This window comes from Lineus longissimus, chromosome 12 (genome assembly GCF_910592395.1).
Source record: "Lineus longissimus chromosome 12, tnLinLong1.2, whole genome shotgun sequence".
NCBI classification, from domain to species: Eukaryota; Metazoa; Nemertea; class Pilidiophora; order Heteronemertea; family Lineidae; genus Lineus; species Lineus longissimus.
The window spans coordinates 82,948-104,203 of record NC_088319.1 but is presented as its reverse complement, the minus strand read 5'-3'; the positions used below and the strand labels follow the sequence as shown (position 1 = coordinate 104,203).

Below are 21,256 nucleotides of genomic sequence, written 5' to 3'. Positions count from 1 at the left end.
CTGTCAACAATGACTGGTCAGACCAATCGTATAAGGGATGAGTGATGCTGCCTGGACTGACGACTGATTGTTCCACTGGCCTCAATCCCCGACTGTCAACAATGACTGGTCAGACCAATCGTATAAGGGATGAGTGATGCTGCCTGGACTGATGACTGATTGTTCCACTGGCCTCAATCCCCGACTGTCAACAATGACTGGTCAGACCAATCGTATAAGGGATGAGTGATGCTGCCTGGACTGATGACTGATTGTTCCACTGGCCTCAATCCCCGACTGTCAACAATGACTGGTCAGACCAATCGTATAAGGGATGAGTGATGCTGCCTGGACTGATGACTGATTGTTCCACTGGCCTCAATCCCCGACTGTCAACAATGACTGGTCAGACCAATCGTATAAGGGATGAGTGATGCTGCCTGGACTGATGACTGATTGTTCCACTGGCCTCAATCCCCGACTGTCAACAATGACTGGTCAGACCAATCGTATAAGGGATGAGTGATGCTGCCTGGACTGATGACTGATTGTTCCACTGGCCTCAATCCCCGACTGTCAACAATGACTGGTCAGACCAATCGTATAAGGGATGAGTGATGCTGCCTGGACTGATGACTGATTGTTCCACTGGCCTCAATCCCCGACTGTCAACAATGACTGGTCAGACCAATCGTATAAGGGATGAGTGATGCCATGGTGAAATGTACTGAATCAGGTCAAGGTGCCACCATTCAAACACAGGTTTGGAAAAAATGACAACCAAATTAGACCTTTCGGGGAGGTTTACTGACATCCAAATCTCCAAGAACTTCCCTCCATTATTTCATCTTGGCTGAATACATAGACAGGTTCGTCACCTCGACAAGGTCAATGATATGATCCCATCGCGAATGGAAAGCAACCTGTTTTTAAACTCCCACCTGGGATATAAATGGTTGAGTGCAAACAACTTACCATTGCACCACAGTGAGAAGTTCTCATATGTCATGTATTATTGCACTACGCACCAGAAGCTACCTGTCAATACTTGACACCAGGGAGTTGGGGGTCAGTATTAAAGAATCAGGCAAAATGCTTTCAAAATATCCATCGCAAGTGTTATTTGTAGCAAGGGTGCGTGGGGAGGGGAACCAGTTTTTGAATAGGACGTTCTGTAACAATGGTATTTCCATATTGCACCTTAAAAGTTTTTCTTTGCCAAAAAAGAGGTTTTTTCGTTGGACACAATGAGGTAGAGCAACAGGTAAGGTGATTGCCTGGCCAAGTCACAAGGAAGGGGATAACATATGCCACGTGGAGTTGTCCAAGACTGAGCATCCTCTCAAGAAGAAGAATGCAAAGAACACGATCTGATTTAATCCAAACTTTATTGGGTCACTCTTATCCTTACACATCGTATTAAACCAACTGGGAATGATGGCAAACTGAGCAAATATACAAATTCACACAAAACATAATCAATAATGTATATTATCATCGTGACCCCTTGACTTTGACATCACTTGAGCGGTCCGCAGCACACTGTTTCTGCAGAGTTTTGTGAGCTGATTATTTTGTGACTGTGTTCAAAAGGAGGCAAAATGCCAATATAACTAATCTATATGTAATGGTATTAGAGAGCTGCTCTAATCTATATGTAATAGTATTAGAGGGCTGCTCTAATCTATATGTAATGGTATTAGAGAGCTGCTCTAATCTATATGTAATGGTATTAGAGGGCTGCTCTAATCTATATGTAATAGTATTAGAGGGCTGCTCTAATCTATATGTAATGGTATTAGAGAGCTGCTCTAATCTATATGTAATGGTATTAGAGGGCTGCTCTAATCTATATGTAATGGTATTAGAGGGCTGCTTTGGGAAAGACAAATGCTCTCCTTTCAGATGTCCTGCTGCAACAGAAACTCTGTAGGTAAACATTCCCAATTCATTGTTTGAAAAAACCAAATCACGACAGACACAATAATCTTTTTTTCCTCATGTTGCAGGAAAACATTTCTATCTACAATCGAATCCTCAAACCTAATACAACTCATCAAAGCAAAGAAACATGCCACTCTAACGATCGTCTCCACAAGCACCGGTATGCTCCAATGATGTTCACGCTGATTCACCAATCACACCGACCGTCTGCTCTCTTGGTGGCCAGGTAGAAAACACCACAGTGTGAACTATGGTGTTTACATCTCGGAATACATCTGCGTCTAATATCTACCAGGTCTCTGTTGAAAACCATCACAACCAAGATGGTGAACAGCTGATGAATTTGATGAGTACAGTTCACTGGAATGAAGCCAAACTTCATTAAAAGCTGCGTTTTTTGTAATTTTGTATCAGCTGCGGAGATTTCTGCTGAGCTAGCTACTGTGGTATGCAATATTTCACATGTTATCTTTGGGCGGTTTGCCTGGCAGTCATTGCACCTAACCCTAACTCCACTGGAACTACGTGGAGCTCCAGTCACGAAACTCATGCACTTCCACCTTATTTTCTTAAATGCCGAAACCACTTAAAGCTACATTGTATGTCATAGGCGTTTGGAGGGGCTGCTGACTCGTGTCTCAGGCTCTTGGCTGGAAGTCAAGAGGGTCATGCTTCAAACCCCACACAAGGTGTGAGACTTTGGGCAGGTCTCTTTGTCTAACCGGCCTTACTCCAGAATATGAAACAAACAAGACAATGAAAGCACTGGGGCGGTTGTAAACAGGCTAAAAAACCACTGTAAACCCCTTATTTTCGTCGCCCCAAATGTTTGCAAAAACATTATTTTCAGATTCTGTAACCATTTATTTTAGCATCTGGGTGCATTTTCCAATGATAAAACCATTAAGTGAAACATTTTCTTTCCCCTAAAGTCTGTGATTGTGTCACAGGCTCACGGAAATAAAGGGGTTTACAGAAGAGCAGAACCTCTCTTAAGGACCTCCTAGGATGCCAACAAGTAAAGATATCCCCCTCAGACACACCCTTGGCGACATCTATTATGTTGCGAGGAAGCATTAGGAGATGAAGATAGGGGCAAGAGGGGAGAAAGCCATGTCATGAGGTGAGATGTACTGATGGACACCTGTGTTATCCTTTCTACAGCACATGAGGAGAGGAGGGTAGTGAAGCTACCTCTTGATGATAGATGTCACCACTGGTACCCATGCTTCACAGGTTTTATTTCCCATGTGACCAGAAAATGGATGTCCAGATTTCAACGTTGAAATTGACTAGATACAACCAATTTGGGTCCAAATTTAATGTCCCCAATAAAGAGGGTGACCACTTTACAGTGGGGTCCATAAGAAAGGTTCTACTGCTTTGAACGAAACACAAAAAGGATAAACTGTGTGTGGTCCTATTCCCATTCGGTGGTGCCAGGCGGCTTGGCAGTAAGATCATACATCACCCGGGATATCCCTGGCACCGTCATGATCTGAGATACCATCTGGTCAACGACCTGAAACAAATCACAAAGACAAATGTATCTTTTGGCCAGCAGAATATCTGTCTTCTATCTTTGACTCCTGTTGCCCAGTTCTAATCACTTGACTACACTTGCCATGTTGTACACTTGACTACACTTGGCAGGTGGGTCGTCCCCTAAGCCATGTTGTACACTTGACTACACTTGGCAGGTGGGTCGTCCCCTAAGCCTCGTGGTACACTTGACTACACTTGGCAGGTGGGTCGTCCCCTAAGCCTCGTGGTACACTTGACTACACTTGGCAGGTGGGTCGTCCCCTAAGCCATGTGGTACACTTGACTACACTTGGCAGGTGGGTCGTCCCCTAAGCCTCGTGGTACACTTGACTACACTTGGCAGGTGGGTCGTCCCCTAAGCCATGTTGTACACTTGACTACACTTGGCAGGTGGGTCGTCCCCTAAGCCATGTTGTACACTTGACTACACTTGGCAGGTGGGTCGTCCCCTAAGCCATGTTGTACACTTGACTACACTTGCCATGTTGTACACTTGACTACACTTGCCATGTTGTACACTTGACTACACTTGCCATGTTGTACACTTGACTACACTTGCCATGTTGTACACTTGACTACACTTGCCATGTTGTACACTTGACTACACTTGCCATGTTGTACACTTGACTACACTTGCCATGTTGTACACTTGACTACACTTGCCATGTTGTACACTTGACTACACTTGCCATGTTGTACACTTGACTACACTTGGCAGGTGGGTCGTCCCCTAAGCCTCGTGGTACACTTGACTACACTTGGCAGGTGGGTCGTCCCCTAAGCCATGTTGTACACTTGACTACACTTGGCAGGTGGGTCGTCCCCTAAGCCATGTTGTACACTTGACTACACTTGGCAGGTGGGTCGTCCCCTAAGCCTCGTGGTACACATCACTACACTGGACCTAGGTCTGGTGCATGCTTATAGGTATGCAAGGATAGTCTGAAATACCTGTCCCATGACACAATGCAGCTACAAGCTTGTCACAATGCAGAGAATGACATCATTGTCACAAACCAACTGGTAGAATGCCATATAGTGGAGAATATCTTCTTCTTACCTCCATTGGAATCTGTTGGCCAGGCATAGCAGGGATCCCCGTCATGAAGTCAGCTGTGATGAACGTCCGAATGACGATAGATCTCTGACAAGATGGCGGCTTCAGTGATGTTGTGTCGCGGCTAAAGTGGATTGGAACACAAATCACAGGCATTTGGCTAATTTTCCCCATATAACCTGAAATAGACAAACAGATATGAGGAAAGACCTTTCCAGATTAAATTTGGGATATTTCCATTTACTGTCCATTTGTTTCTGTTGTGTCCGTATTATTTTGGGCTCTGGAGTGCCAACTGTCCTTAGACAGGTCCTTGGTTACAAGACCAGGGACGGAGTGTTACTTACCCGAGTCATGGAGGACCTTATTCACCAAGAAGTCAGCTTGTCTGAGCGTGCTCAGCACCCCTTTTGATAAGAGAGTGGGCGTGATGTCTTGGACAGGTTCCGTTACAAGACCACCATATATGTATACAACTCTGAAAGAAAGAATAGACAACTTGGATTATGATCAGGATCAGATCAGAGTTTATATATTCATGCAGACTGTGGATGTAATTCATATTTTCACCCGAGATGCTGGCAGTGGTCCTTGTTTTCGCACAATCACCACAACTCAAGCACCGTCATTAGTCATCTTTAGCACCACCAGGTGGTGCCAGATTAAGCTTCAAGCTCTGCAGGTACACTGCAACCTCACATAGTGAGCAGAAAAACTTCTCCACTAAAGACTTGGCTTTTGGTCCCAAATTGGCTGAACCATTAAACTTGACCTCTGTAATCAGGACACCTCTGTATTACAGTCAGTCCTGAGTGTGTCCATAACAGAGAGGTTCGACAGTCAGTCATTGCAGACACTCACCTGTTGACATTGTGGCAGATTCGAGGGATGATTTTGGCGAGGCTCATGAGATTCTCCCACGTCTTTCGATTCGGATTTCGTGAGCTTGATAAGGCAGCAACGTAACTGTACGACCGGCAATCACCCTAGGGAGAAGACAGGGAACGAGGTTAAGTTTAGAGGTTGGATCGAGCAGTAGATTCAACTTCAGTTAGCAAAGCTTGAGTTTGATTTTCTTGATAGGGAGCTGAAGTTTTTCACAAAATCTCAGGAATCCTGTAACACATACTGTCAAAATGGAGGGTTCTCGGCCAAGTTTCATGCTTCAAAAGACACAGTTCGGGGGTTATCTTCTGCCCTGAAAGTGTACAGTGTGAATAGGCAGCACTGAAGAAAGTTCAGCTGTTGATTGGAAAGTACAAATATCCCACTCACCTGAACTCCGACTGTTTTGATGGGTAATAAGACAGCACCGAAATCTTCATTTTCACTGATTCGCTCGAGAATGGCCTGTTCTGTCTCCGACGTGGCTCGCTGTACTCGTGTGAGAAACGTGTTTGGCTGGAGATTAAAAATATGAAGATGGGCTTGAAAATAGAAATGACCTTGTCAAAATGCTATCACTTATTCAAAAAGAATGAAGAAGTAGAGAAAAATCAATTACTTTGTTCAGCTGGTCTGAAGCTAATTAAGCCTGATCTATAACCACCAGGTAACTCACCTTATTTACTGCTCTATTAAATTCAACTATGATTTTCAAAACTATACTCGTCTCGGTAAAATCTTTCTCCATATATGCATCTTCGGCACAAAGGACTCGAATGGCTAAACCAGGACCTACAAAGAAAATGACAAAAAAAATCATCACTATTTTAGAGTGGATTGATCGAGACCAACTCAGTCATACAGCTGTCAGGAAAGCTGCTTGACCAACTGAGTCATACAGCTGTCAGGAAAGCTGCTTGACCAACTGAGTCATACAGCTGTCAGGAAAGCTGCTTGACCAACTCAGTCATACAGCTGTCAGGAAAGCTGCTTGACCAACTCAGTCATACAGCTGTCAGGAAAGCTGCTTGACCAACTGAGTCATACAGCTGTCAGGAAAGCTGCTTGACCAACTCAGTCATACAGCTGTCAGGAAAGCTGCTTGACCAACTCAGTCATACAGCTGTCAGGAAAGCTGCTTGACCAACTCAGTCATACAGCTGTCAGGAAAGCTGCTTGACCAACTCAGGCATACGGCTGTCATGAAAGCTGCTCAACCAACTTAGTCATACAGCTGTCAGGAAAGCTGCTTGACCAACTCAGTCATACAGCTGTCAGGAAAGCTGCTTGACCAACTCAGTCATACAGCTGTCAGGAAAGCTGCTTGACCAACTCAGTCATACAGCTGTCAGGAAAGCTGCTTGACCAACTCAGTCATACAGCTGTCAGGAAAGCTGCTTGTCCCCACCCCACATTAACCTTACCATTTCAGCCACTCAAAATCAATCGTTTTGCCATGTTGACCAGGTTCATTTGGACATAGAACACAGGCTAAGTCTCATTTCTGGTCAGAGTCACCGAAATGCTTCAGGTCAAATGCAAGGACGTCTTAGATGCGACTATTTATCTGTGTATGGCTAGCACAGGTTTGGAGGAAATAGGATTCTAGTCTTCTTAGTCCTTTGGACTTGAAATCCAATATGCTGGCATCCAAGTAGCTCGGTGACCCCAGAAAGTGACACTCAGTCGAACTTACTGACAGTGTCTTAAGGGAAACATTGATTGGGCAGTATCTTACCTGGGAACGGATGCCTTTCGACTAACTCAGATGGAAGACCTAGATCGCGCCCGATCTGCCGTACCTCGTCCTTGTGGAAGTCTTTGAGAGGTTCGACGACGCGGCCCTGGATCCGTAACTGGCGCACAAGTTCCGTGTCATTATGATGCGTCTTAATGGCATCTGCTTTATTACTGGCCAACTCTGAGGCTGACTCAATGAGATCTGGTCGCAGTGTTCCTGCAAACAACGTAACGTGCCAAATTAAGATATTTTCCCAAAAGAACCAAACAACAGATTTGGCCTAAAACTTACAAACTTTTAATCCTAGTTTGACCAATTCACAGTCTCCCACAATAGATCACACACTTACCCTGACCAAGATAAACATCCTCTGGTTTTAGCTTCAGTTCCTCCACCACCTCATTTGCCACCTACAAAAGATGAAAACATCATTGAAATGTTTGACAGAGTGTGGCGTTCATGTTTGACAGAGTGTGGCGTTCATGTTTGACAGAGTGTGGCGTTCATGTTTGACAGAGTGTGGCGTTCATGTTTGACAGAGTGTGGCGTTCATGTTTGACAGAGTGTGGCGTCAACTTCCTCAGCTTTGTTTCATCTTCCCAGACTTTCATTCACATTTAAATGAGCTAAATTCAGGTCGGAAACAAATATTAAATATATTTGGTTCCCCCGCACTTATCAAAGTACATCGGCACTTGAGCTACAAATAGCACGACCAAATGCAAAGCCTATCATGCAATAATCACACCAAATGTCTACGTTGTGTTATACTCACCCTCATAAACGTATCACCAATAATCTGGCGTTTCTCCTCTGGGTCAGTTGTCTGGTTTAATGCCTTTGTACGGCGTTTCCGTGATGGGTCACATTTGTTGATAGGTATAGACGTCGTTCCATTGTAAAACGCATGGGCGGCATTCACAACTAAAATTTAGATGAAAATTGAGGTCACACATTTTCACACATGACCTGCAGAGGGCACAACGGCTGACCCATGATTGCCAGCAAGATTGCGTGGTCTTCTGGGGTCAAACTGGAATCGAGCACGAGGTCAAACCACCACAACGTCACATGACCATCAAATTTGGCTGCAAGTTTGGAGAGAGCAGGAGCCACCATCGGTTGAATGAATGTTACAATTCACGAACCTCATAGTTCAACTCTCATGTTCCCTCATGAAACCAATTTCGATTGGGACAAACCCTAGTTCAATAGAAGTTCAGCCAATTGCTCCACAAAGACTAAATGGGCTCCACGATGCTGACACAGTTACCCCCACCCCCATCCCCAGGTTGAGACTGAGTAACTTTGTATCTCTAGCTTCAAAATGACTTCATCATGCTCGCAGAGTGAAATGAACAAACCTCGTAGTTTCAATCCGAGCTTCTTGAGCGACTCCTCGACCTGCTGACTTTCATGTTTCCTCATGAAGCCATTATCAATATGGACAGCTATGACTTGGTCCTCCTTCAATGCTTTGTGTAACAAGGCAGCGCAGACGGTCGAATCCACGCCACCGCTTACTAACATCTGAAAAAGTCATATGAAACACCTGTAGATGGCGCAGTCAGTTGCCTACCTTGCAGGGCCCTTGCCAAGATTCTAACAACATCTCCAACAAATTGAGGACATATATGACATCAAACAGGAAGAGCTCAGTCTCAGAGAGCCAGCAATTGGTGGCACGATGCACACAATGGATTGGATCTGGTTGAGATGGCCACTCACCAATACTTTATGATCCGCCACTGTCTGTCGGATGTAATCGATGCATGTAGCTTCGCGACTCTTCATCGTGTACATGCCTTTACACTTGGCAATCTCAAACAGAAAGTTCTTGAACATAACTTGACCGTGTTCTGTGAGATCAACCTCCGGGTGGAACTGGAGACCATACAGTTTGAGCTTTTCGTTTGCTATACCTGGAGAGAAAGAACGATCATGAAGAAAATATTTTCAACCTGACGGCCATCAGAGAGGTACAGTGGTAAAATGTCTGTTCGTTCAGAGGTGTGACACGCACTGAATCAACAAGATAGACCAAGATTCTCCATTACTCTGCCAGGCCAGGTTAGAAGAATCGACAGAAAGGGACCAGCTTTTAACAAAGGGAGTCAGTGGACCATCATTGACCCATGCTGGAACGTGTGATACACACAGTGATACAGTAACACACACCAAGCACAAACACACCTTAAGCCCTCATATCTCACCTGCGATGATATTCCCTGAATACGCTATCGCGGATAAACCATTGCCGAGTTTGGCGAGACTGTCTCCGTGGGTCAGCAACACCTCTTCCTCCTTCTGAAGACACCTGAAATGGAGGATGCCTCGAGATAGTGTTTGACTATAGAGTGGGTTAGGGTAAATCCAAGCATGTTCCTCTGGTCAGGAAGGTCGTCCCACAGTGCCACCCTGGAAAGTGCGCTCATCGAATTCACTCCTTGAGCACGGTACCAGCAGCGAAATGGCGTCTGCCGATCAAGTCCTTGTCATGTCTCACAACTCGAGAACGCCACCACAAATACACAGTGACTTGAATGTGACATGAACCCACATTCTCGGTGAGGAGTGCAGCCCTTTAACAACCTCATCATTTACTACTCAACCTACTTAAATAAGGGGCACTTTGTCTCCAATGAAATCTTGAACTGGCCATCTTCCCGCTGAACCTTCTTCTCAACAGTGCCGTTCATCTCCTTGTTCAGCATCTGCATTCCGTAACAGATTCCAAGGAGAGGAATACCGCACTGGAAGATCTCAGGGTCGTATACAGGAGCATCGGCAGCATACACAGAGTTTGGGCCACCCGATATGATGATTGCCCTAAGTGAAAGCAGACAAAATGGTAACGTTTGACTCAAGATGTTATTTACAAGAGCAATATGAAATGTGGAGATACACAAGTCTTCATCTTGTTAAAAGCCCCAAAGGGCCTGACATTGAGAGGAAGTACATTGGGGCACAATGTGACCATGACTCACCAACTGCGGATCTTCTCATATTCCTCTTCTGCCTGTAGTGTTTGGCATCATAAGAGTTTGTATTGCTTTGACAGGCCTACCAAGTCAACCACAATTGCCAACTCCACATAAAACTTACATTGAGATGAAAGGGCATGCTAAGGCTTGATTACCAAATCATAGCCTATTTAGAGACCCAACAAGCATCATCATTCTAGAAATAAAATACTCACTTGTATGCACGTTCTTTCAACTGGAAGGCAGGTGTATCCAATGGAAGAATATCGGTATCCACATTCAGCTCACGCACCTTTCGATCAATCACCTATCAAGCAAACAATAGATATTTAGACATATACGAATGGGCCATTTCTACAAAGACAAATCAGACCCAAAAGAAATCAAATGTGAACACGTCAGAAGGCCTAAGCCGACTTCGAACATTAAGCCACTGTGGCCGTTGGTTACAGGCGAAATGCATGACGGGTCAGCGCCCAAACAATATGCATGGCGGGTCAGCGCAGCGCCCAAACAATCCTATTCAAAAAGGTCAATTGAGAATGAGAGCACATAATATGACGAACACTTACTTTGCCATATTGAGCGCCAGCATCCAAGATTGCCACCTTTTCATTGTGTCCCAAACCATTTGTATGTGTACTCATCTTGGAGGTGGACCTGGGAGTGGAAGAGAGCATCGTTACATTCAACCAACTGGTCCAACAAGAAAAAAGATAGGCCTATAGTCTCAAGCCTGTAGTCGAGTGTGGAACTGGCACAGTGGCTTGATAGACAGTGCATGCAACTATTTCAAGGACCGGCATGCACTGCATCGAGATAGAGCATCAGCATGCAGTGCGTGCATGCATAAAATGCGAGACTATCTAATCTCGGAAGCTAGCACAGGAGTAGAGATGAGAGATAAGACAGTCGTTTTTTGGATAATCCGCAATATACGACGAAATCTGATTGATTTATAAGGAACGTGGCGTGTTAGTAAACGATTTCATTGTTTTTATATGACGTAACAAAACTAGATAAGCGTAAAAACTAACTTTATTTAACAAAAACTTCGTAAAAATTATCTCTGTTGAATTGCAGCTGTTTCGCTTCCAGACCTTTTCGCCCCCAGTCGTGTCGCTCCAAATCGAAGTCTTTTCGCTCCCTGGGACTTTTTGATGTGGATTGAGGAAGTACCCCAAGAAAGTAGATGTGCTTTCTACATGTTCTAGGGTTGTCAAATCTACAAAGAAGGACTCGTTTGCTCATCTGCTGTGTGATCTTTGGCAGGACACTTGTCTTTCATTCTTTATCATTCGTCAGTAATCAAGAGTGACGAGAGTGATCCTGATCTTCTCTTGCACTAAGAATAGGCTGAGAAAATATTTTATTTGAAATTAGTGGTATGAAATTGACACAATCTAAAAATGAAAATACATGTTAAAACATTATCATACATGATATGAGATATATAATATAAATGAAAGCAAAAAAGAAAAAGACTGTGGCTATTATTGCGGCAGTCTCTAATCTGCTAATGCATTTTACATGCGAACACTACTGGCTATTCTTACGGCGGTCATTTTCACTTTTGAGCCTTAATCCTACTCCCAACCTAACCTAGACCCTGTCCCTTACTCCTAGCACTGACCCTTCCTTAGCCCTTCCCTAACACTAATCCTTGTCCCCTAATCTTCAGTTTGATCCCTAAAATCGCTGAAATTTTTATTGTTACGGTACCGTAAGAATAGCCACTTTGAAAGAAAAAATATCCCAATGGCGGATTCGAACCCACACCCAAGGATGCCTCCAGATCGCTGAAGAAGTGTGCACAGTGAAGGCTACACCACGTGACCATGATCAGCCAATGGAACTCCGAAAATTATTCTAAGTGTCAGTTCAGTTTGGGAATTCGCGGGCCGGACAATCACGGAAAACCCCAAACATTATACATTTCTTCCTGAATAATTCTTACAGTGACCATTCTCCCGTGAAAGACAGTTGCTTACGCTACACACAAAAAAAATTGAGGGTCAACCATGAACTTTTGAGATATATTGAATTTTGCACAAATCAGCGAAAAACGCACTGGTCAGCTGGCACTGGACGGCATTGCAACACGGGGCCGACCCACATCCCAAGTTCATTGTACACATACGTCGGCAACAACAGTAAAATGCGTAGTTTCTTGTTAGCCGCCTATTGAGTAGCGCTTTAGGTTTTAGACTCTTCAAAAAGCACGTCTTTGCCAAAACAACTGCTAAATCAACACTGGCATACTTTGAGGACCAAGAAATCAATGATTTTTTAAGAACTACGGTTAGGGCTTGGCCGCGCATGAATACAAAAAAATCTCCCTAATGAGACCCTACAGAATTGGGGGCGTAACATAGTGGGGACAGGGTCCATTTTCATTGCTGTCATAGGTGGCGCCACCTATCCGTTTCTATTATGAATTAAATGCATTGAAAATGCTGTAGACAATTTAGGCTTCATATGAACCCAGAAATGTATGGATTATGGTGCCTGTGATGTATGATGAGGCCTAAGCAGGAACTGAAAGACTGCCTCGTGTCGGTTGCCCGGGCCTATTTGCTATTTGACACTGACCTTGATACCATCCTCCGCACTGTGTAGTGCCACCTTAGGAACGAAATCAGCGCCTCTAGTGTCAAGATGAAAAATTAAGTGATTTTGTGGTACACCATAATCAATTAAATTAAGGATTTAAAGTGTAAAGAATGCCGCACTCATTAGTTACCAGGGATTTGGGGTTTTTCATTTTTTGTTAACTTTATTTGGCCCCTTACTTTGTCAACCCGGAATTTGTTGATAGCTCCGCAGATCAGTGTAGTCAGGGAAGCCATATTGTAAACAATCCACATGAGTTGACATTCAATTAATCTCAAGTCACTTGGTCGATGCTGGATTGACTGACGTTGTCCGTTGTGAGAGATCTGGTGCCATTTAACTTCTGGTGGTCAGCCTGGTGCTGATCAACAAACCGTCTCCTCGTGTCATAGTGTGAGAAAGGAACGAACTGGTGAGTTTGTTTTGATCACGAAACTTGACAGTTACATTTAATCGGAATCATATTCATAATGATATTTCCATCATGTCTAGGTCTAATGCCAATGGCAATGAATGATTTCCAAGAACGATCAGCTGATGCACGGCCAGTGTCTGTGGTCTAGGCCCTTGGTGTCCATGACCATGACTGCTGACCTCCGCTGTAGATTACAGGAGGGCACGTCACAGCAGTGAAAATGGCAATAATCATAAATTCTGATTTCATTTTTAACAGAAAATATGTCGGCAAAATCAGTGTCCGGAGATGAGAGAAAGAGGACAGCGTGTGCATCGTCAACAGTGGAAGTACCAGCGCCAGTGTCCGATGGTGACAAGAAAGCGATGTATCTTGGTTATACGAAGAAACCTCGCACACCTAATGTGCAGTACACAGTTCTAACTGATGAACAGATCATGAACATCAAAAAGGTATTTCAAATCTGTTTCAGTGTGTCTCTTGCCTCTCTCATGAGACATTGTTGTTGATGTGTTCTCTACATTAAGAAGCATCACCATATTGTGGCGAGGAAAGACATTATTTTACGGCATCTTGATTTGGGACTCCCAGCTTTAAACAGAATGGGTCAGTGCCCCAGGAGATGCTAATAAGTAATTGGGGGGGGGGGGGGCCTTACAATTCTACTATAATGGACCCATTAACTTATGAATGTGACTGGTGTAATTAGCCGCATGGTTGTGACTGTCCGGGATGATTGGCCCTATGGTTGTGACTGTCTAGGATGATTGGCCCTATGGTTGTGACTGTCTGGGATGATTAGCCCTATGGTTGTGACTGTCTGGGATGATTGGCCCTATGGTTGTGACTGTCTGGGATGATTGGCCCTATGGTTGTGACTGTCTGGGATGATTGGCCCTATGGTTGTGACTGTCTGGGATGATTGGCCCTATGGTTGTGACTGTCTAGGATGATTGGCCCTATGGTTGTGACTGTCTGGGATGATTGGCCCTATGGTTGTGACTGTCTGGGATGATTGGCCCTATGGTTGTGACTGTCTGGGATGATTGGCCCTGTGGTTGTGACTGTCTAGGATGATTGGCCCTATGGTTGTGACTGTCTGGGATGATTGGCCCTATGGTTGTGACTGTCTAGAATGATTGGCCCTATGGTTGTGACTGTCTGGGATGATTGGCCCTATGGTTGTGACTGTCTAGGGTGATTGGTCCTATGGTTGTGACTGTCTAGGATGATTGGCCCTATGGTTGTGACTGTCTAGGATGATTGGCCCTATGGTTGTGACTGTCTGGGATGATTGGCCCTATGGTTGTGACTGTCTGGGATGATTGGCCCTATTGGCATATTTGGATGAATGAAAATACCAGTTTGACTTTGACAATGATTTTGATCAATAATTCCAGGACCCTTCCCCACTTTTCATGTGTGGGAAACCAAAGAGTGAAGAGGAGGAAAATCCAAACGGACCTCCACGAGAGGGGGGTCGTTACTACAAGGACCGATTTGTTAACAGCATGAGCCAGTACTACTTGCGCGGTGAACCCCTCCACGATCCATTCTGCTACATCGACAGTAAATGGAGTCGTAATATTGATGGTCAACATGGCAATTGTCGCATTGCTGCCAATCCACGATGGGGAGTTACTAAAGTTGGTAGGTTTTAGGAACCAGATCAGGATTGAAATCCCCGTTCTCAGATTAGATCAGGGCAGTGGTAGAATCAAAACTTTGGACACTTTTAGCCTAATTTACTGCCTTCCTCAGACAAAAATGCATCAAACGAATCTAGCCAAGTTTAACAGTCCAAATAGACACATTGACAGAGGAAGTTTTGACTGGTATCTGGCGCAGCCCTGGTAGACAAATTGATTCATAACCTGGGAACATTGTCTCTAGAGGAAGTTTTGACTGGTACCTAGCACAGCCCATATGAATCACGACGAATCAACCTACGCCAGTATTTGTAATATCATCATAATGTGTCACATCAATTCCAGAAATCCCAGGGAGCAGGACATTACGCCACATTCAAGCAGAGGATAAAAATGATTACCTCACCATTGACTGTTACCGTCGACCTCCGACAAACCAACCGGGGCAGGTCATCTTTAAGTATGGACGGCCGAGTGAAGGATACTATTCGGAGAGAAACCCATGTAAGTCACTGGGGATAGCGGCCACAGGGACCGATATAATTTGAGTTAATTTCAGAAAAGTTAAACTTTATCCCAAGTGAAATCAAACAGACATTTTGGGTGATTTTTATCCGTGATAAAAGACAACTGCCTGACCTAAACCTGCTCTGTCCTGTCAATATGAAATATGGGTATATAGAATTCATTCATTTCAGCAATCACAACATGGAATGGTGCATCATTACGCCTCAATAACCAGCAGATCGTGCCCTCAACTATCCCAAAGACGATCGAAGATTACAGCAAAATAGACTCGACCATTCGTGAGTCTCTATTAGCGAGGAGTGGAGAGTGGCCAGAATGGTCCGAATACACAGATAAATTTGTGATGCATCGTGAGACTCAGCGAGGAGAACCTTTAGAAGAGTGAGTAATCATGCTTGAGTGCATCAAGGTAATGTTAGGTCGGCACTGACAGCCCCAGTGAAGCATACTCCTCCACTGCTTTTCCTGGATGATGCCAGACCAGTGAGGCGGAGATCTAAGACCACTATTGTGGTTGCCCAGGGAAATATGTATTTTATTGTAATATCGAAATCTAAGGCTATTGTCTCTCTAGCCATAAATTCTTAACAATTGAGCTTTTCCTTTAAGCTGGGTCACAGCAACATGACGCATGTAAACATTCATCCCTTTTCATGAAGTATTTCCATTTGTCTTTCAGGCACTGGTTGACAGATAAAACAGCTGCCAAGAGTAGCACTCCAAAAGACATGACAGCTGTGAGCTGTTAGTGTACCACCAGTGAGGCAGCAGTCAACAGTACAAGTAGCACAACAGTTTCAAGTTGCTCCTAGAGCTCAATTCTCCCTCAGATGGCTTCCCTGCTTTGCAGGTGATTGGTGACATCTTGCTCAGTGATCACCAAATATACATCAGGCTGTGTGGGTTGTCTGTCTACACCACTGAACACTTCTCAGGAAGTCCTCTATTGACTGTTTCAGGATCCAAACGCAAAACAATTAGTGAGGGAGCATTCGGAGCATTCCGGGCTGCTTCATACTTGTAGAATGAACTCCCTGCGTACATCCTCAAGGTGGATTAGAATAAACTCCCTGCGTACATCCTCAAGGTGGATTAGAATGAACTCCCTGCGTACATCCTCAAGGTGGATTAGAATAAACTCCCTGCGTACATCCTCAAGGTGGATTAGAATGAACTCCCTGCGTACATCCTCAAGGTGGATTAGAATGAACTCCCTGCGTACATCCTCAAGGTGGATTAGAATGAACTCCCTGCGTACATCCTCAAGGTGGATTAGAATGAACTCCCTGCGTACATCCTCAAGGTGGATTAGAATGAACTCCCTGCGTACATCTGCAAGGTGGATTCAGTTGTATCATTTTGGTCGATGATGGAAGATTTGGCTCTCTCTGTTCTTGAAATGATGTGCTTCATTGAGTTCTGATGTAACACAGCAAGCGATCATCTGGTTTATAATAGCTAAAGTGTTAAATCTGTAAATTGTCCCCAATATTTGATAGTTTTAATTTATAGCTGAAAACTGTAAGTGCATTTTTCTCCAAACTGCAATTCCTGCTACAAAACTGGACCTTCTTTAAATTTTCAGCTGCTAGCGACAAACCTTCAAGCTGTGATATCTTAAACGTGTTCCATCCTGTCTGTCATTTTCTCATTTTGCAATGATCTTCTGGGTCTGGTGGCTTAAATACAATAAAGAGAATGAGTTAAAATTGGTTAAATAGAATCACTGTTTCTCTACATGTACTCACCTCACCACGCTTAATCTCAGATTTCTAAGGTTCTTGAGAATCCAGTCTCTTTGAATTCGTTTAACTTTTGGGCAGAATGTGTTTTATTTCATTCATACTTCAGATTAAATCACAATATTCTTATATATTTTCCTAAGTTAACAAGGTTGTCAAATTTGACCGGTTATTATGCTGTAATCACCAATATTTTTGTCAGCAGTTCATTGTAAATTTGTGTATAGTGTATGGTACGGTATGTTATTTCATACAAAAATATGAGATCATGTTTTATCAAACTTGATATGATGGTAACTAAGTAATTCCGTCCTTGACTAGGTACGTGGGGGGCATGTTATGCTAAAATATGTTTCCACATTTCGCAGCATCCTTGTAAATAAATAGATAGTCTATTTTGTTTCAAACACTTGAGAGAACTTCTCTTCATTTTTTGACAAATAAATGTTCGTGAAGAAGACTGATCTTAGAATACTACTCTAAGGGCTGATCGAGCCAGACTTGGTCGCGAGCCAGACTTGGTCCTGATCAAAAGTGCAGGGATCTTCTCCATTGTCTGTCACTGGCAGCTTCCGCAAAGTGTTCACCAAGACCAACTTGCTTCCCTGCATCAAACCACTGTACACTCCACATCAAGCCACTGTACACTCCGCATCAAGCCACTGTACACTCCACATCAAGCCACTGTACACTCCACATCAAGCCACTGTACACTCCACATCAAACCACTGTACACTCCACATCAAGCCACTGTACACTCCACATCAAACCACTGTACACTCCACATCAAGCCACTGTACACTCCGCATCAAGCCACTGTACACTCCACATCAAGCCACTGTACACTCCACATCAAGCCACTGTAAACTCCACATCAAGCCACTGTACACTCCGCATCAAGCCACTGTACACTCCGCATCAAGCCACTGTACACTCCGCATCAAGCCACTGTACACTCCGCATCAAGCCACTGTACACTCCGCATCAAGCCACTGTACACTCCGCATCAAGCTACTGTACACTCCGCATCAAGCCACTGTACACTCCGCATCAAGCCACTGTACACTCCACATCAAGCCACTGTACACTCCGCATCAAGCTACTGTACACTCCGCATCAAGCCACTGTACACTCTGCATCAAGCCACTGTACACTCCACATCAAGCCACTGTACACTCCGCATCAAGCCACTGTACACTCCGCATCAAGCTAATACGCCATCAGAGCTCGCAGACAGGACGAGTCAGGATAGGGGACCTGTGACTGTCTCATGTCGCTCATCATGTTGGCAACACGGTGGAGCAGCCAGGACTGATGTGGCCTGGCTGTGACTGTCTCATCTCTCTCACCATGTTGGCAACACGGTGGGGCAGCCAGGACTGATGTGGCCTGGCTGTGACTGTCTCATCTCTCTCACCATGTTGGCAACACGGTGGGGCAGCCAGGACTGATGTGGCCTGGCTGTGACTGTCTCATCTCTCTCACCATGTTGGCAACACGGTGGAGCAGCCAGGACTGATTTGGCCTGGCTATGACTGTCTCATCTCTCTCACCATGTTGGCAACACGGTGGAGCAGCCAGGACTGATGTGGCCTGGCTATGACTGTCTCATCTCTCTCACCATGTTGGCAACACGGTGGAGCAGCCAGGACTGATTCGGCCCTGGCTGTGACTGTCTCATCTCTCTCACCATGTTGGCAACACGGTGGAGCAGCCAGGACTGATTCGGCCCTGGCTGTGACTGTCTCATCTCTCCCACCATGTTGGCAACACGGTGGAGCAGCCAGGACTGATTTGGTATAGCTGTGACTGTCTCATCTCTCTCATCATGTTGGCAACACGGTGGAGCAGCAAGGACTAATTCGGACTGGCTGTGACTGTCTCATCTCTCTCACCATGTTGGCAACACGGTGGAGCAGCCAGGACTGATTTGGCCTGGCTGTGACCGTCTCATCTCTCTCAACATGTTGTCAACACGGTGGAGCAGCCAGGACTGATTCGGCCTGTCTGTGATTGTCTCATCTCTCTCACCATGTTGGCAACACGGTGGGGCAGCCAGGACTGATGTGGCCTGGCTGTGACTGTCTCATCTCTCTCACCATGTTGGCAACACGGTGGAGCAGCCAGGACTGATTTGGCCTGGCTGTGACTGTCTCATCTCTCTCATCATGTTGTCAACACCGTGAGGCAGCCAGGACTGATTTGGCCTGGCTGTGACTGTCTCATCTCTCTCATCATGTTGGCAACACGGTGGAGCAGCGAGGGCTGATTCGGTTTGGCTGTGACTGTCTCATCTCTCTCACCATGTTGTCAGCACGGTGGAGCAGCCACGACTGATTCGGCCTGGCTGTGACTGTCTCATCTCTCTCACCATGTTGACAACTTGGCAGAGCAGCCAAGACTGTTGTCATGTAGTTTTCAACAGATCAGGAAGTTGTACAGTAACTCTGATGATGATGTAATACCGGTTCATATACATCCATTCCATACGAACCATATGTCATATGTAGGCAAAGGTGAGGACACTTCTGTGTCAGCAGATAGGCCGCAAACTAGCATCGTACATGGGTTTTATGTATGTGTGACTGTAATCACCTTAGGTCGAGATGAAGTTTTGTTCTCGTTCAGCATTCTGATCGGACAATCACTTTCTAACCGTCGCCCAATGCCATATCAGCCGGCAGGGCTTTCAGAGAGCAAGGTTCCTTGCAGAGAGTGTATTTTAGGTACGATGCAAATGCCTGCAATGGGAGGACAGAACGAAGCATATAAAAGGCACCTCTTTCAACTTTACTCATGATTCTGTGAGACAGTTGAACAGCAGAACGGGAAGATGGAGGGAAAACGTGGTTATCGAAAATATGGTTTCCTTATTTTGCCGAACTGCACCTTCCCGTCGCAGACAAAAAGTGCCCCGCGACGATAATCGCTCGTTTGCGGTTGTCATTGTAGCGGTGGTCTTCGCTGGTCGCAGCGATCCGAGTCAATATCAAATCAAGCGATTCCAATTTCCGGTTTAATAGCAGAGGGGAAATCGATTTCCGGTTTTACAGCAGACGAGAGATCGACCACCATTTCAATCGAAGGTAGATGCGATTTAAATCGCTCGTTTGCGCAGTATTTTAGACTCGCGAGACGGTCCATTCGTCAGTCATAACCTTGTCTTCCAGGGGGAAGGATGGGGCTAATCCACTACCTCCGGAGTATCCGTATTCTCTACACGGAACATTTCTTGACCTCTCTATCTTAATGAATTGCCATATTTGCTTTTCAATTTTTCAACGAAGTGAACGGGCGCTCAAATATTTACGCGTTGCCAAGACGACCAGGTCAGTCTCGATGACCAAAATGGCTCTTTAAAGTGCTTCACATGTTGATAACGATCCAGGTTGACACGGACAATGTTTTAAATGAAAAACACCTGACTCAACCTGGCAAATATTTCGTTTCGTTTTCTAAAACATGGCCAGTTCACGGTCAAATATGCTCTCTCACTCAAGCGCTTTTCGAAGTGAAATTCAACGATATTTTTCGGCTGAAGCGATCCAGGAGACGATCTTTCGCATCCCCGGTCCCCTTATTCCGATCCTACGATTGACAAAGTGTCAAACGACTGTTGAACTAATATTCTAGATTTGGTGAATGGGTAGCGTGCCTAATGCGACATTCACTTAACGAGTTAAATCATGCCGAATATCAGCTCCGTTTTAGAATGGACACAGATGAAGTTTTTCTGTCTTACCCCTATTCATCATGGTCTCTCTAGCTTTCTGTCTTACCCCTATTCATCATGGTCTCTCTAGCTTTCTGTCTTACCCCTATTCATCATGGTCTCTCTAGCTTTCTGTCTTACCCCTATTCATCATGGTCTCTCTAGCTTTCTGTCTTACCCCTATTCATCATGGTCTCTCTAGCTTTCTATTGTGTGAGGATTATGGATTTTAAAGTTTTATTTTTCATTATACATGTATTTCTAATGTCATTTTAAGGCAGCAGCAGACAGACCTGAGTAGTAAATATAGATATAACCCTTTGTTTTCGAGACGTAGATAAGGCCTGTGTTGGCATTGTTCAGGTATATACTTTGTTCACTAACAGTTCATTTGTGTTTTAATCACCACTCTAGCTTACAGATGTTGACGACATGTAAACACAATCAGGTATCTTCAAAGGA

At 44.7% G+C, this 21,256-nt stretch overlaps 2 protein-coding genes across 2 annotated transcripts; one reads left to right on the top strand and one right to left on the bottom strand.

Moving 5' to 3' along the window:
• Positions 1–1,350: 1,350 nt before the first annotated feature.
• On the bottom strand, positions 1,351–11,272 carry LOC135497037 (GMP synthase [glutamine-hydrolyzing]-like). The gene is made up of 16 exons (XM_064786696.1): positions 11,173–11,272; positions 10,708–10,795; positions 10,351–10,442; positions 9,768–9,980; positions 9,365–9,468; positions 8,880–9,073; positions 8,516–8,681; positions 7,927–8,075; positions 7,501–7,561; positions 7,149–7,367; positions 6,087–6,202; positions 5,801–5,926; positions 5,387–5,511; positions 4,873–5,003; positions 4,529–4,704; positions 1,351–3,445 (listed from the first exon to the last, which is right to left on the bottom strand). The coding sequence occupies exons 2-16, from the start codon at positions 10,780–10,782 to the stop codon at positions 3,344–3,346; spliced, it is 2,049 nt and encodes a 682-aa protein (XP_064642766.1). The 5' UTR covers positions 10,783–10,795; positions 11,173–11,272; the 3' UTR covers positions 1,351–3,343.
• A 1,615-nt stretch (positions 11,273–12,887) lies between these two features.
• LOC135497039 (uncharacterized) lies at positions 12,888–17,494 on the top strand. Its single transcript, XM_064786699.1, has 6 exons — positions 12,888–13,160; positions 13,422–13,615; positions 14,564–14,813; positions 15,158–15,316; positions 15,511–15,721; positions 16,020–17,494. Exons 2-6 carry the CDS (start codon positions 13,427–13,429, stop codon positions 16,087–16,089), a joined length of 879 nt encoding a protein of 292 aa, XP_064642769.1. The 5' UTR covers positions 12,888–13,160; positions 13,422–13,426; the 3' UTR covers positions 16,090–17,494.
• Positions 17,495–21,256: the final 3,762 nt, after the last annotated feature.

Excerpts from the sequence above, each read along its gene's own strand:
- LOC135497039 (XM_064786699.1), top strand. The coding sequence starts at position 13,427 with ATGTCGGCAAAATCAGTGTCCGGAGATGAGAGAAAGAGGACAGCGTGT. Across the intron at positions 13,616-14,563 it reads AGATCATGAACATCAAAAAG|GACCCTTCCCCACTTTTCAT; the intron begins GTATTTCAAATC and ends CAATAATTCCAG. Across the intron at positions 15,722-16,019 it reads CGAGGAGAACCTTTAGAAGA|GCACTGGTTGACAGATAAAA; the intron begins GTGAGTAATCAT and ends TTTGTCTTTCAG.
- LOC135497037 (XM_064786696.1), bottom strand. The coding sequence starts at position 10,782 with ATGAGTACACATACAAATGGTTTGGGACACAATGAAAAGGTGGCAATC. Across the intron at positions 6,203-7,148 it reads CGAAAGGCATCCGTTCCCAG|GTCCTGGTTTAGCCATTCGA; the intron begins GTAAGATACTGC and ends TTTTCTTTGTAG. Across the intron at positions 5,004-5,386 it reads ATCTGCCACAATGTCAACAG|AGTTGTATACATATATGGTG; the intron begins GTGAGTGTCTGC and ends TCTTTCTTTCAG.